The sequence below is a fragment of the Somniosus microcephalus genome, chromosome 22 (assembly GCF_052327205.1).
Source record: "Somniosus microcephalus isolate GS21.2 chromosome 22, FLI_Smic_1.0, whole genome shotgun sequence".
Lineage (NCBI taxonomy): Eukaryota > Metazoa > Chordata > Chondrichthyes > Squaliformes > Somniosidae > Somniosus > Somniosus microcephalus.
Window position 1 is genome coordinate 44,730,196 of NC_141008.1, and position 13,113 is coordinate 44,743,308.

Genomic DNA, 13,113 nt, shown 5'->3' on the forward strand with positions numbered 1-13,113 from the left:
GGTGAAAAAAGTTCTCCTCAACTCCCCTCTAAACCTCCTACCAGTTACTTTAAATCTATGCCACCTGGTTATTGTCTCTCTGCTAAGGGAAATAGCTGCTTCCTATCCATTCTATCTAGGCCCCTCATAATTTCATACACCTCAATTAAATCTCCCAGCAGCAGCGGCGCCGGCAGTGCGGACCTGGGAGGAGCAGCAAGGCGGCAGCGATACCAACTCAGCACCGGCAGAATTTTCATAGAGTGACGTCAGAAGTCAAAAGTGATATCAGCACAAGGGGAGGGAGCTGATTGGTGAATATCTGGTAATTGTTTTTACTTGGCTTTCTTAAAGTTTTTAAGTTTATTCTAGCTAGGTTAGTAAATCAGAGGTTAATTAGAGGTCTGGCAGGGCAGCTCACACCCGTGGAATGCACATCCTGTGTCATGTGGGAAGTCCTGGACACCTCCCGTAGTCTGGACGACCACATGTGCGGGAAGTGTCACCAGCTACAGCAACTCGAGCACCGGGTTACGGAGCTTGAGTGGCAGCTGCAGTCACTGCTGTGCATCCGCGAGGCTGAGAGTTACGTGGATAGCACATTTTGGGAGGTGGTCACCCTGCAGCTTAAGAGTGTGCAGGCAGAGAGGGAATGGGTGACCACCAGACAGAAGAGCAGGACCAGGCAGGTAGTGCAGGGGTCCCCTGAGCCCATCTTGCTCACCAACCAGTATTCGGTGCTAAGAGGGCGATGGTTCCTCTGGGGAGTGCAGCCAGAGCCAAGTCCACAGCACCATGGAAGGTTCAGCTGCACAGGCGGGGGGGAACAGGAGAGGGAGAGCGATAGTGGTAGGGGATTCAATAGTTAGGAGAGCAGACAGGCATTTCTGCGGCCGCAGACGTGACTCCAGGATGGTATGTTGCCTGCCTGGTTCCAGGGTCAAGGATGTCACTGAACAGCTGCAGGGCATTCTGAGGGGGGAGGGTGAACCCCAGAGGTCGTGGTCCATATTGGTACCAATGACATGGGTAGGAAGAGTGATGAGGTCCTGCAAGCAGATTTTGGAAAAGGGAGCTAGGAAAGAGGTTAAAAAGCAATACCTCAAAGGTAGTAATCTCCGGATTACTACCAGTGCCACATGGTAGTGAGTTCAGAAATAGGAAGATAGAGCAGATGAATGCATGGCTGGAGAGATGGTGTAGGAGGGAGGGCTTTAGAATCCTGAGAAATTGGAACCGTTTCTGGGGGAGGTGGGACCTCTACAAGCCAGACGGGTTGCACCTCAATGGGAACGGGACCAATATCCTCGTGGGAGGGTTTGCTAGTGCTGTTGGGAAGGGTTTAAACTAGCTTGGCAGGGGGATGGAAACCTAAGTATAGAGTCAATAGGGAGGGAAGAAAAACTGGAATTGGAAAACAAAAATGTAGAAAGTAAATTGGAAGGACAGAGGAATCAAGGGCTAGATAGTAGTCAACAAGAAGGTTTGCCTGTACTAAATGGTATACACTTCAGTGCAAGGAGTATAGCAAACAAGGCAATTGAGCTGAGGACACAGGTAGATACTTGGGACTATGATATTATAGCTATTACAGAGACGTGGCTGAAAGAGGGGCAGGTATGGCAGCTCAACATTCCTGGTTACAGGATTTTCAGACGGGATAGAGAGGGAGGTAAAAAGGGAGGGGGGGTCGCGGTATTGATTAAATAAACGATTACACTGTGAGGAGGGATGATATGTTGGAGGGATCATCAAACGAGGCCATATGGGGGTCGAATTGAAAAACAAAAAAGAGGCGATCACACTGCTGGGAGTGTACTACAGACCCCCAAACAGTGAGAGGGAGATAGAAGAACAAATATGTAGACAAATTTCTGAGAAGTGCAAAAACTATAGGGCAGTAATAGTAGGGGATTTCAACTACCCCAATATTAACTGGGATAAAATTAGTGTGAAGGGTATAGAGGGTGCAGAATTCCTAAAATGCATCCAGGAGAACTTTTAGCCAGTATGTAGCAACCCCACCAAGGGAGGGGGTGGTTCTGGACTTAGTTTTAGAGAATGAAGCTGGGCAGGTAGAAAGCATATCAGTGGGGGAGCATTTTAGTGCTAGTGGCCATAATTCTGTTAGATTTAAGGTAGTTATGGAAAAGGACAAGGATAGACCAGGAATAAAAATTCTAAATTGGGGAAAAGCAAATTTTGCTAAGCTCAGAGGGGATTTAGCCATAGTGGACTGGAAACAGCTACTTGAAGGTAAATCAGTGTCAGAGCAGTGGGGGGCATTCAAGGAGGAGATCTGGAGGGTTCAGACCAAATAATAATAATAATAAAGAAAAAAGGTGGGACTAACAAATCTAGAGCCCCCTGGCTGTCTAGAGACATACAGGGTAGGATAAAGAAAAAAAGGGAGGCGTATGACAGATACCAAGGTCTAAATACTCCAGAATCTTTAGAGGAGTACAGAAAGTGCAGGGGTGCAATTAAAAATGATATTAGGAAAGCAAAGAGAGAGCATGAAAAATTCTTGGCAAGTAAAATCAAGGAAAACCCAAAGATGTTTTATAAATATATTAAGAGTAAGAGGATAACTAAAGAAAGGGTAGGGCCTATTAGAGATCACGAGGGTAATGAGTGTGTGGAGCCGGGAGACGTCGGTAGGATTCTTAATGAATACCTTGCGTCTGTTTTCACAAAGAAGAGGGGCGAAGCAGACATTGCTATCAGGGGGGAGGAGTGTGAAATATTAGATTAAATAAACATAGTGAGAGAGGAAGTATTAAGGGGTTTAGCAACTTTAAAAGTGGATAAAACACCAGGCCCAGATGAAATATATCCCAGGCTGTTAAGCAAAGCAAAAGAGGCCCTGACCATCATTTTCCAATCCTCTCTGGCTTCGGTTGTTATGCTGGAGGACTGGAGGACTGCTAATGTGGTACACTTGTTTAAAAAGGGAGAAAAGGATAGACCGAGTAATTACAGGCCAGTCAGCCTAACCTCGGTGGTGGGAAAATTATTGGAAAGAATTCTGAAGGACAGGATAAATCTTCATTTAGAAAGACACGGATTAATCAAGAGTAGTCAGCACGGATTTGTTAAGGGAAGGTCGTGTCTGACAAACTTGATTGAATTTTTTGAGGAGGTAACAAGGAGGGTAGATGAGGGTAGTGCGTTTGATGTAGTGTATATGGACTTTAGCAAGGCTTTTGATAAGGTTCCACATGGCAGACTGGTCATGAAGTTAACAGCCCATGGGATCCAGAGCAAAGTGTCAAGTTGGATTCAAAACTGGCTCGGAGACAGGAAGCAGAGGGTAATGGTTGCTGGGTGTTTTTGTGACTGGAAGGCTGTTTCCAGTGGGGTTCCGCAGGGCTCAGTACTAGGTCCCTTGCTTTTTGTGGTATATATCAATGATCTTGACTTGAATATAGGGGGTATGATTAAGCAGTTTACAGATGATCCTAAAATCAGCTGTGTGGTTGATACTGAAGAAGGAAGCTGTAGACTGCAGGAAGATATCAATAAATTGGTCAGGTGGGCAGAACAGTGGCAAATGGAACTCAATCCAGAGAAGTGTGAGGTAATGCATTTGGGGAGGGCTAACAAGGAAAGGGAATACACATTAAATGGTAGGACACTGAGTAGTGTAGAGGAACAAAGGGACCTTGGAGTGCATATCCACAGATATCTGAAGGCAGCAGGCCAAGTAGATAAGGTGGTTAAGAAGGCATACGGAATGCTTGCCTTTATTAGCCGTGGCATAGAATATAAGAGCAGGGGGGTTATGCTTCAACTGTATAAAACACTAGTTAGGCCTCAGCTAGAGTACTGCGTGCAGTTCTGGTCACCACATTACAGGAAAGATGTGATTGTACTAGAGAGGGTACAGAGGAGATTTACAAGGATGTTGCCGGGAGTAGAGAATCTTAGCTATGAGGAAAGACTGGATAGGCTGAGTATGTTTTCCTTGGAACAGAGGAGGCTGAGGGGAGACCTTATTGAGGTGTATAAAATTGAGGGGCATAGATAAAGTGGATAGAAATTACCTATTTCCCTTAGCAGAAGGGTCAAAAACCAGGGGGCACAGATTTAAAGTAATTGGTGGAAGGTTTAGAGAGGATTTGAGGGGAAATTTCTTCACCCAGAGGGTTGTGGGGGTCTGGAACTCACTGCCTGAAAGGGTGGTAGAGGCAGGAACCCTAACCACATTTAAATAGTACTTGGATGTGCACTTGGGATGCTCCAAACTGCAGGGCTACGGACCAAGAGCTGGGAAGTGGGATTAGGTTGGATAGCTCTTTGTTGGCCGGCGCGGACACGATGGGCTGTAATGGCCTCCTTCCGTGCTGTAACTTTCTATGATTCTATGATTCTCCCATCAGCCTCCTCTGTACCAAAGATAATAAGCCCAGTTTATTCAATCTTACTCAAAATTCTCCAGTCCTGGCAACATCGTCGTGAATCTCCTCTGCACCCTCTCTAGTGCAATCACATCCTTCCTGCAATGTGGTTACCAGAACTGTATGCAGTACTCTAGCTGCGGCCTAACTAGTGTTCCATACAGTTCCAGCATAACCTCCCTGCTCTTAGATTCTATGCTTTGGCTAATAAAGGAAAGTATCCCGTATGCCTTCTTAACCACCTTATCTACCTGTCCTGCTACCTTCAGGGATCTGTGGACATGCACTCCAAGGTCCCACTGTTCCTCTACACTTCTCAGTGTCCTACCATTTATAGTGTATTCCCTTGTCTTGTTAGCCCTCCCCAATTGCATTACCTCACACTTCTCCAGATTGAATTCCATTTGCCACTGTTCTGCTTACCTGACCAGTCCATTGATATACATACGAACTTATGAACATATGAATTAGGAGCAGCAGTAGGCCACTCGGCCCCTCGAGCCTGCTCCGCCATTCAATAAGATCATGGCTGATCTGATTACTCCACATTCCCGCCTATTCCCGATAACCTTTCACCCCCTTGCCTATCAAGAATCTATCTACCTCTGCCTTAAAATATTCAAAGAATCTGCTTCCACCACCCTCTGAGGAAGGGAGTTCCAAAGACTCACGACCCTCTGTGAGAAAAAATTTCTCCTCATCTCTGTCTTAAATGGGCGACCCCTTATTTTTAAACAGTGACCCCTAATTCTAGATTCTCCCACAAGAGGAAACATCCTCTCCACATCCACCCTGTCCAGACCCCTCAGGATCTTATATGTTTCAATCAAGTCACCTCTTACTCTTCTAAACTCCAGTGGATACAAGCCTAGCCCGTCCAACCTTTCCTCATAAGACAACCTGCCCATTCCAGGTATTAGTCTAGTAAACCTTCTTCGAACTGCTTCCAACGCATTTACATCCTTCCTTAAATAAGGAGACCAATACTGTACACAGTACTCCAGATGTGGTCTCACCAATGTTGATATATACCACAAAAAGCAAAGGACCCCAGTACTGAGCCCTGCAGAACCCCACTGGAAACAGCCTTCCAGTCACAGAAACACCCATTGCTTCCTGCCACTGAGCCAATTTTAGATTCAACTTGCCACTTTCCTTTGCTCACCAGTCTGCCATGTGGGACCTTGTCAAAAGCCTTGCTAAAAGCCATGTAGACTGCATTCAAACGCACTGCCCTCAACACATGCCCCAAGTGCGGTCTGTGCCGGTCCCCCCGCTCCTACCTGAGGTGGACGCTGACGCTCAGGTAGCGGTCGATGGCCACCGCCAGCAGGCTGAAGATAGAGCTCTGTGTCAGCACCAGGACGAAGCAGGCGAGGAAGAGGCAGCCGTGGAAGCGGGTGTCCAGGCCGATGCTGATGGTGATGGCGAACGGGATGGCGAACGCTCCGACCGCGATGTCGGCGGCGGCCAGAGACACCAGGAAATAGTTGGTGGCAGTCCTCAGGTTGCTGTTGCTGGACACGGCGCAGCAAACCAGCACATTGCCCAGGATGGCCAGCACCGCCATCAGCAGCTCCAGCGCGATGTACGGCCGGTTCAGCTCCATGGCCAGCCCGGTCAGCTCTGCCCAGCCCCGGGCACACACCCGGACCCCCGGCCGCCCATCGGCCCGACCCCCTGCCCAGAGAGCAGCTCCACACCGGGACCTGCCCGGCTCCCCTCTCCCTCTCTCACTGTCTCCTTCCCTCACTCTCTCTCCCTCCTCTCCTCACTCCCCCTTTCACTCTTTCTCCCTCTCACTCACTCTCACCCTGACTCTGACTATCTCTGTCTCTTCCTCTTCCTCTCATTCTCACTCTCGCTCTCTTTTCTGTATCGCTCTATTTCTCCCGTTAGTCTATATTTCTCTCTTATCTTCCTGTCTCTCTGTTTCTCAATACCCTTCCCCTTCTCTCTCTCTGTCTCTCTCTCTCTGTCTGACAGTCTCACTTTATCTTTCCTTTCTATTCCGTTTCCGATCCCACCGCTCGGGCAAGTCTCATTGTCAGGGCCAAGGGGGCGTCTACAAACCACACTAGGGAGTGTCTCCAAATCTCAAAGAATACCGTCCGCTTTCCATTAGGGAGTGTCTTCAAATTGCAGAAAAAATCGTAGCCTTGTCATTCGGAAACATGACCAAATTACACAGAAATCCGCCGTTTCACATTGAGCAGCACAGATACACATAGAAGTCACAAAACAGAAACAGGCTATTCACCCCAACCAGTCCGTGTTGGCGTTTAGCCTCCTTTCACCCACCAACACAATCTAATGTCCAACTCCTGGGCAATCAGCCCTTCCCAGTAGGGACTGTCTCGAAATATGAGTGAATAAACAATACTGTACCTAATTAGCGTGTGACTTCAAACGGATGGAAGGAAATATCTGGGTTTGTGCTGTGTCTCCCTACACAGGGAGTCCATGAACTGTAGTCAAGGTACATGAGAGATAAAGGGCTTCTACAGCAGCAGGGAGGAACCGAGAAAGATGATTAATCTGATCCCACCTCACAGTTAGTCACACTGCACTGTGCAGTCACATCACACGGTACAGGATCACACCACACAGTACAGAGTCAGTCACATCGCACTGTACAGAGTCACATCACACGGTACAGAGTCAGTCCACACTGTACAGAGTCACACCGCACTGTACAGAGTCAGTCCGCACTGTACAGAGTCACATCGCACTCTACAGTGTCACACCACATTGTACAGGGTCACACCGCATTGTACAGGGTCACACCGCACAGTACAAAGTCAGTCTGTCCTGTACAGGGTCACACCACACTCTAAGTGTCAGTCTGCACTCTACAGAGTAATTCCACACTGTACAGAGTCAGTCACACTGTACAGAGTCACACCACACTGTACAGAGTCACACCGCACTGTACAGAGTCAGTCCGCACTGTACAGAGTCACACCACACTGTACAGAGTCACACCGCACTGTACAGAGTCAGTCCGCACTGTACAGAGTCAGCCACACCGCACTCTACAGAGTCAGTCCGCACTGTACAGAGTCAGCCACACCGCACTGTACAGTCAGTCCGCACTGTACAGAGTCAGCCACACCGCACTGTACAGTCAGTCCGCACTGTACAGAGTCAGCCACACCGCACTCTACAGAGTCAGTCCGCACTGTACAGAGTCAGCCACACCGCACTGTACAGTCAGTCCGCACTGTACAGAGTCAGCCACACCGCACTCTACAGAGTCAGTCCGCACTGTACAGAGTCAGCCACACCGCACTCTACAGAGTCAGTCCGCACTGTACAGAGTCAGCCACACCGCACTGTACAGAGTCAGTCCGCACTGTACAGAGTCAGCCACACCGCACTGTACAGTCAGTCCGCACTGTACAGAGTCAGTCACACCGCACTGTACAGTCAGTCCGCACTGTACAGAGTCAGCCACACCGCACTGTACAGAGTCAGTCCGCACTGTACAGAGTCAGCCACACCGCACTGTACAGTCAGTCCGCACTGTACAGAGTCAGTCACACCGCACTGTACAGTCAGTCCGCACTGTACAGAGTCAGCCACACCGCACTGTACAGAGTCAGTCCGCACTGTACAGAGTCAGTCACACCGCACTGTACAGAGTCAGTCCGCACTGTACAGAGTCAGTCACACCGCACTGTACAGTTAGTCCGCACTGTACAGAGTCAGCCACACCGCACTGTACAGAGTCAGTCCGCACTGTACAGAGTCAGTCCGCACTGTACAGAGTCAGTCACACCGCATTGTACAGAGTCACACTGCACTGTACAGGGTCACACTGCACTGTACAGAGACATATATGGGAACAGCTCACAGACTCCCTCAGACCCGATAAATGATTGCAATGAATGGTGCTTTGTCTGACACAGACACTGCCTGGGCTCCATGTGATGTCTCAGCTTCGGATTGGGCCCCAAATTAATCCTGAGCGTTGCTCACACATGTAGCTGGGGCTGGGGAGGGAGTTGGGGGTGAGCAGTGTTTGGACCAGGTAGTCTGATGGCTGATTGGCTGCTGGATTCATACTCATGAAAGTGGAATGTCTCTGGATTAAAGATCAGGACCTTTCTGCTCCGTGTGCAGTTGCAAAAGGCCGTTGCAGAAGGAACCTTCAATATCTTTCTACAGTTTCCAGTACTTCACCCCTTTTAAACAGTTGATTTACTCTCAACGTGCCCCAGGTGTGAGTGACTCTAAATCAATCAGCATTACAGTGAAACTGCGGCTGTGAGACGTTCCCTAACACAAAGCTGCTCTTTCCACGCCCCATTAACGCTTCTGCTCTGACCACAGAAACTCTCCGACCAGCTGAGTGATGCCAGCACTTTCTGTTCCTCTTGCTCTGATCTCAGTATCTCAGTCCAGGGCAGCCTGCTTATTCCTCCGGGACACAGCTGCTCATATATCAGAAACTAGAATACACATAGCAAGCACATCTGGCACTGATGGTGGTGTCTCCTGTCGAATAGATGGATCCCCGATGGCTTTTTCTAGTACTCGTGATTTAAAGCTACAGCCCCGCTCCGCTGATTCAGTTGGACGAGGACAGGATCGGTCTTGGCTGCGGTGGCGCTCGGGGTTGAATATTCTGTCAACACTCACTCTCTGGGCTGACACATGGAGTGTGGCCATTTAGCGGAGGTACTGGAGGTGACACCGGAACCTGCTAAAGTCAGCGCCTCAGGAGACCAGGGAGAACACTTGATGGATCTTCCATGACAAGCTTTGCTGTTAAAACTGCCGACCCACCACCTCAGGACGCTTCAACGGAAGATTTTGTCCACAATTGCCCATTATTCGAGCGCCTGATCTCAGTCAGGCTGTCGGGGTGAAAGGTCAAATTCAGGGGGGGGGGGAGAGAGAGCGCAAGTTGGGGAGATTCGCCCCAGCACCTTGTTCCTCTTTCACACAAGCCCCTGGTCAGTTACTGGCGGAGACCTGTGAACAGCTCACTCAGTGTCCTCCCAGTTACGGGCGCAGCACTGGGGTTGGGGAGGGAGAAGAGGAGAAAATAAATAAGGGGAATAAAAATTCAAATTTCACAAAATAATCGGGGTCCCTAAAATTGCTGATTGTTCAGTTCAAACAAACTAAAGTTCCAGTGTTTGTGAAAACACCCTCCTCCGCCTGGCTGAACTTGTTCTCACATTGAACAACTTCTCTTTTGACTCCATTCATTTCCTCCAAATTAAAGGTGTTGCTATGGGAACCCGCATGGGTCCTAGCTATGCCTGCCTTTTCGTGGGATATGTGGAACATTCTTTGTTCCAGTCCTACTCGGGTCCCCTCCCTCACCTCTTTTTCCGGTACATTGATGACTGTATCGGTGCTGTTTCCTGCTCTCGCCCTGAACTAGACAATTTCATTCACTTTGCCTCCAATTTCCACCCTTCCCTCACCTTCACATGGTCCATCTCCGACTCTTCCGTTCCCTTCCTCGACTTCTCCGTCTCCATCTCTGGGGATAGGTTATTGACCAACATTCACTACAAGCCCACTGACTCCCACAGCTACCTGGACTACACTTCCTCCCACCCCGCCTCCTATAAGGACTCTATTCCATTCTCCCAGTTTCTCCATCTCCGCCGCATCTGCTCCGACGATGCCACCTTCCAACACCAGTGCTTCCGACATGTCTTCCTTTTTCCTCAACCGAGGATTCCCCTCTACCATGGTTGACAAGGCCCTCGACCGTGCCCGTTCTATCTCCCACACTTCTGCCCTCACCCCTGCCCCTCCCTCCCGGAACCACGATAGGGTTCCCCTTGTCCTCACCTTTCACCCCACAGCCTCCACATTCAACGGATCATCCTCCGCCATTTCCGCCACCTCCAACATGATCCCACCACCAAACGCATCTTCCCCTCCCCTCCCCTTTTAGCATTCTGTAGGGACTGCTCCCTCCGAGACACCCTAGTCCGCTCCTCTATCACCCACAGCACCCCTTCCCCTTTGCCCAGCACCTTCCCGTGCAAGCGCAGGAGATGCAACACCTGCCCTTATACCTGCCCCCTTCCCACTGTCCAGGGCCCCAAACACCCCTTCCAGGTGAAACAGCGATTTACTTGTACTTCTTGCAATCTAGTATACTGTATTCGCTGCTCATGATGTGGTCTCCTCTACATTGGGGAGACCAAACGCAGATTGGGTGACCGCTTTGCGGAACACCTCCGTTCAGTCCGTAGGGGTGACCTCGAGCTTCCGGTCGCCTGTCATTTTAATTCACTGCCCCATTCCCACTCAGACCTCACCGTACTCGGGCTCTTGCATTGTTCCACAGAAACCCAGTGTAAGCTCGAGAAACAGCACCTCATCTTCCGATTAGGCACTTTGCAGCCTTCTGGACTCAATATCGAGTTCAACAATTTCAGATCATAACCTCGGCCCCTATTACATTTTTACATATATTTTTTATCCACACCTTTGTTTTGGCCCTTCCCCCTTTTTTTTCTCTCCCACATGGCAGCTGTCTCGCTTTCTGCCAATGCATTTCACACCTAATCTAGAGCCGTCTTTTGTCTCTCCACTAGTCCTATCACCATCTTGTCTCGTTTTGAATACCTCTTAATGTCTCTTCACTTCTCTTTTGTTCTCTCCCAGCCTGGCCTCTTAATCTATTTCATTTCCTGTGTTTTTTCAGTCCCGACGAAGGTTTTCGACCTGAAACATTGACTCTATTTCTCTCTCCACGGATGTTGCCTGGCCTGCTGAGTTTTTCCAGCATTTTCTGTTGTTGTTTGTGAAAACAAAGACTGACTGTCCAGTCCCAGTAGGATGGCCATTGATGGGCATAGTCCAGTCCCAGTGGGCTGGTCATTGATGGGCATAGTCCAGTCCCAGTGGGCTGGTCATTGATGGGCATAGTCCAGTCCCAGTGGGCTGGTCATTGATGGGCATTGTCCAGTCCCAGTGGGCTGGTCATTGATGGGCATAGTCCAGTCCTGGTGGGCTGGTCATTGATGGGCATTGTCCAGTCCCAGTGGGTTGGCCATTGATGGGCATTGTCCAGTCCCAGTGGGCTGGTCATTGATGGGCATTGTCCAGTCCCAGTGGGCTGGTCATTGATGGGCATTGTCCAGTCCCAGTGGGTTGGCCATTGATGGACATTGTCCAGTCCCAGTGGGTTGGCCATTGATGGGCATTGTCCAGTCCCAGTGGGCTGGTCATTGATGGGCATTGTCCAGTCCCAGTGGGCTGGTCATTGATGGGCATTGTCCAGTCCCAGTGGGTTGGTCATTGATGGACATTGTCCAGTCCCAGTGGGCTGGTCATTGATGGACATTGTCCAGTCCCAGTGGGCTGGTCATTGATGGGCATTGTCCAGTCCCAGTGGGTTGGCCATTGATGGGCATTGTCCAGTCCCAGTGGGCTGGTCATTGATGGACATTGTCCAGTCCTGGTGGACTGGTCATTGATGGGCATTGTCCAGTCCTGGTGGGCTGGTCATTGGTGGGCATTGTCCAGTCCCAGTGGGTTGGCCATTGATGGACATTATCCAGTCCCAGTGGGTTGGCCATTGATGGGCATTGTCCAGTCCTGGTGGGCTGGTCATTGATGGGCATTGTCCAGTCCCAGTGGGTTGGCCATTGATGGGCATTGTCCAGTCCCAGTGGGCTGGTCATTGATGGGCATTGTCCAGTCCCAGTCACTATCACTGAAATGAATGTCTGTACAGGGATGGTGTCGGCTTCAGAAGGCTTTGCAAAATAGACGTGCCCTTTACCCTTCACCTCATTTCACAGTCCCTGTGTGTCGTGTGAATAGTTTTTAAAAAAAAAACAAACTTGTATTTATTTAGCGCATTATCACATCCTCAAGACATCCCAAAATGCTTCACAACCAATGAATTACTTTTGCTGAAGTGAAGTTGTCGCCTCTCCCAACAAAAACAATCCCAATTTACCCATTGCTCATAACTCAGACTCCTGACACCCGGAACTATCTCCACATCCTTTCCTAGATCATGAGCAGTGCACATGGTGCTCGCTACTGGGTCTGACCAATGTCTCATACACGCCCCTTAGTGCATCTTTCCAGCCTCTTCACTTTGTCCTCCTGCTAATGCAGCACACCAACTCATTTACCTCCTTATTGCAGCCAAGCACTATGCTGACAGGGTCATAGATTTATCTGCTGTAACCCTTCGATCTTGTTCCTGATCAGCACACTGTGACACTGTTCCCTCTGAACGCACTCCCTCTTTTGTCTCTTGGCTGGATGAGATTCTGGGTAAATATGAATTATTTATGCGTATCCACATTAAACTGCATCTGCCACCTGTTGGCCCAGCTGCCTAAAATAGCTAAATGTTTCCGGATACTGGTTGCATTGGTCTTGATTCATTGCTCTGTCTTCTATTTTGATTCATCAAACTTGGAGATTTTCTTAAGATATCTTCAATCAAATTATTAATACATGTTAAAAGTAGCAAAGATTTCAAGATTGATCTCTGGGGGTCTGCTGCTCACAGCCACCGTCTCATGTGTGGCTTCAATTAGTTTCTTGTTTTTAGAGGCAGTTTTCTAGCCAGTGTTCTAATTTACCTTCTATGTCATGATTTCTGACCTGGAACTGTTTGTTTTGTCTTTCAATTTGAATTTCCATTATACTTTTCTCACTCTCCAAAACACAATCCCCTCTCAAGCTGAATCAACCTAGGCTGCCAACTCCTCCACATCTCCTCATGCCACAC

General features: G+C 49.0%; 1 protein-coding gene across 1 annotated transcript in view; it reads right to left on the minus strand.

The window, feature by feature from the left end:
- The window catches only part of adora2b (adenosine A2b receptor), a 36,490-nt gene extending 29,356 nt beyond the window's left edge, over nucleotides 1-7,134 (minus strand). The window contains exon 1 of the mRNA XM_085964563.1: nucleotides 5,663-7,134. Coding sequence (XP_085820689.1) covers nucleotides 5,663-5,988 — 326 coding nt within the window. The 5' untranslated portion in view covers nucleotides 5,989-7,134. The remainder of the gene's footprint in view (nucleotides 1-5,662) is intronic.
- Nucleotides 7,135-13,113: the final 5,979 nt, after the last annotated feature.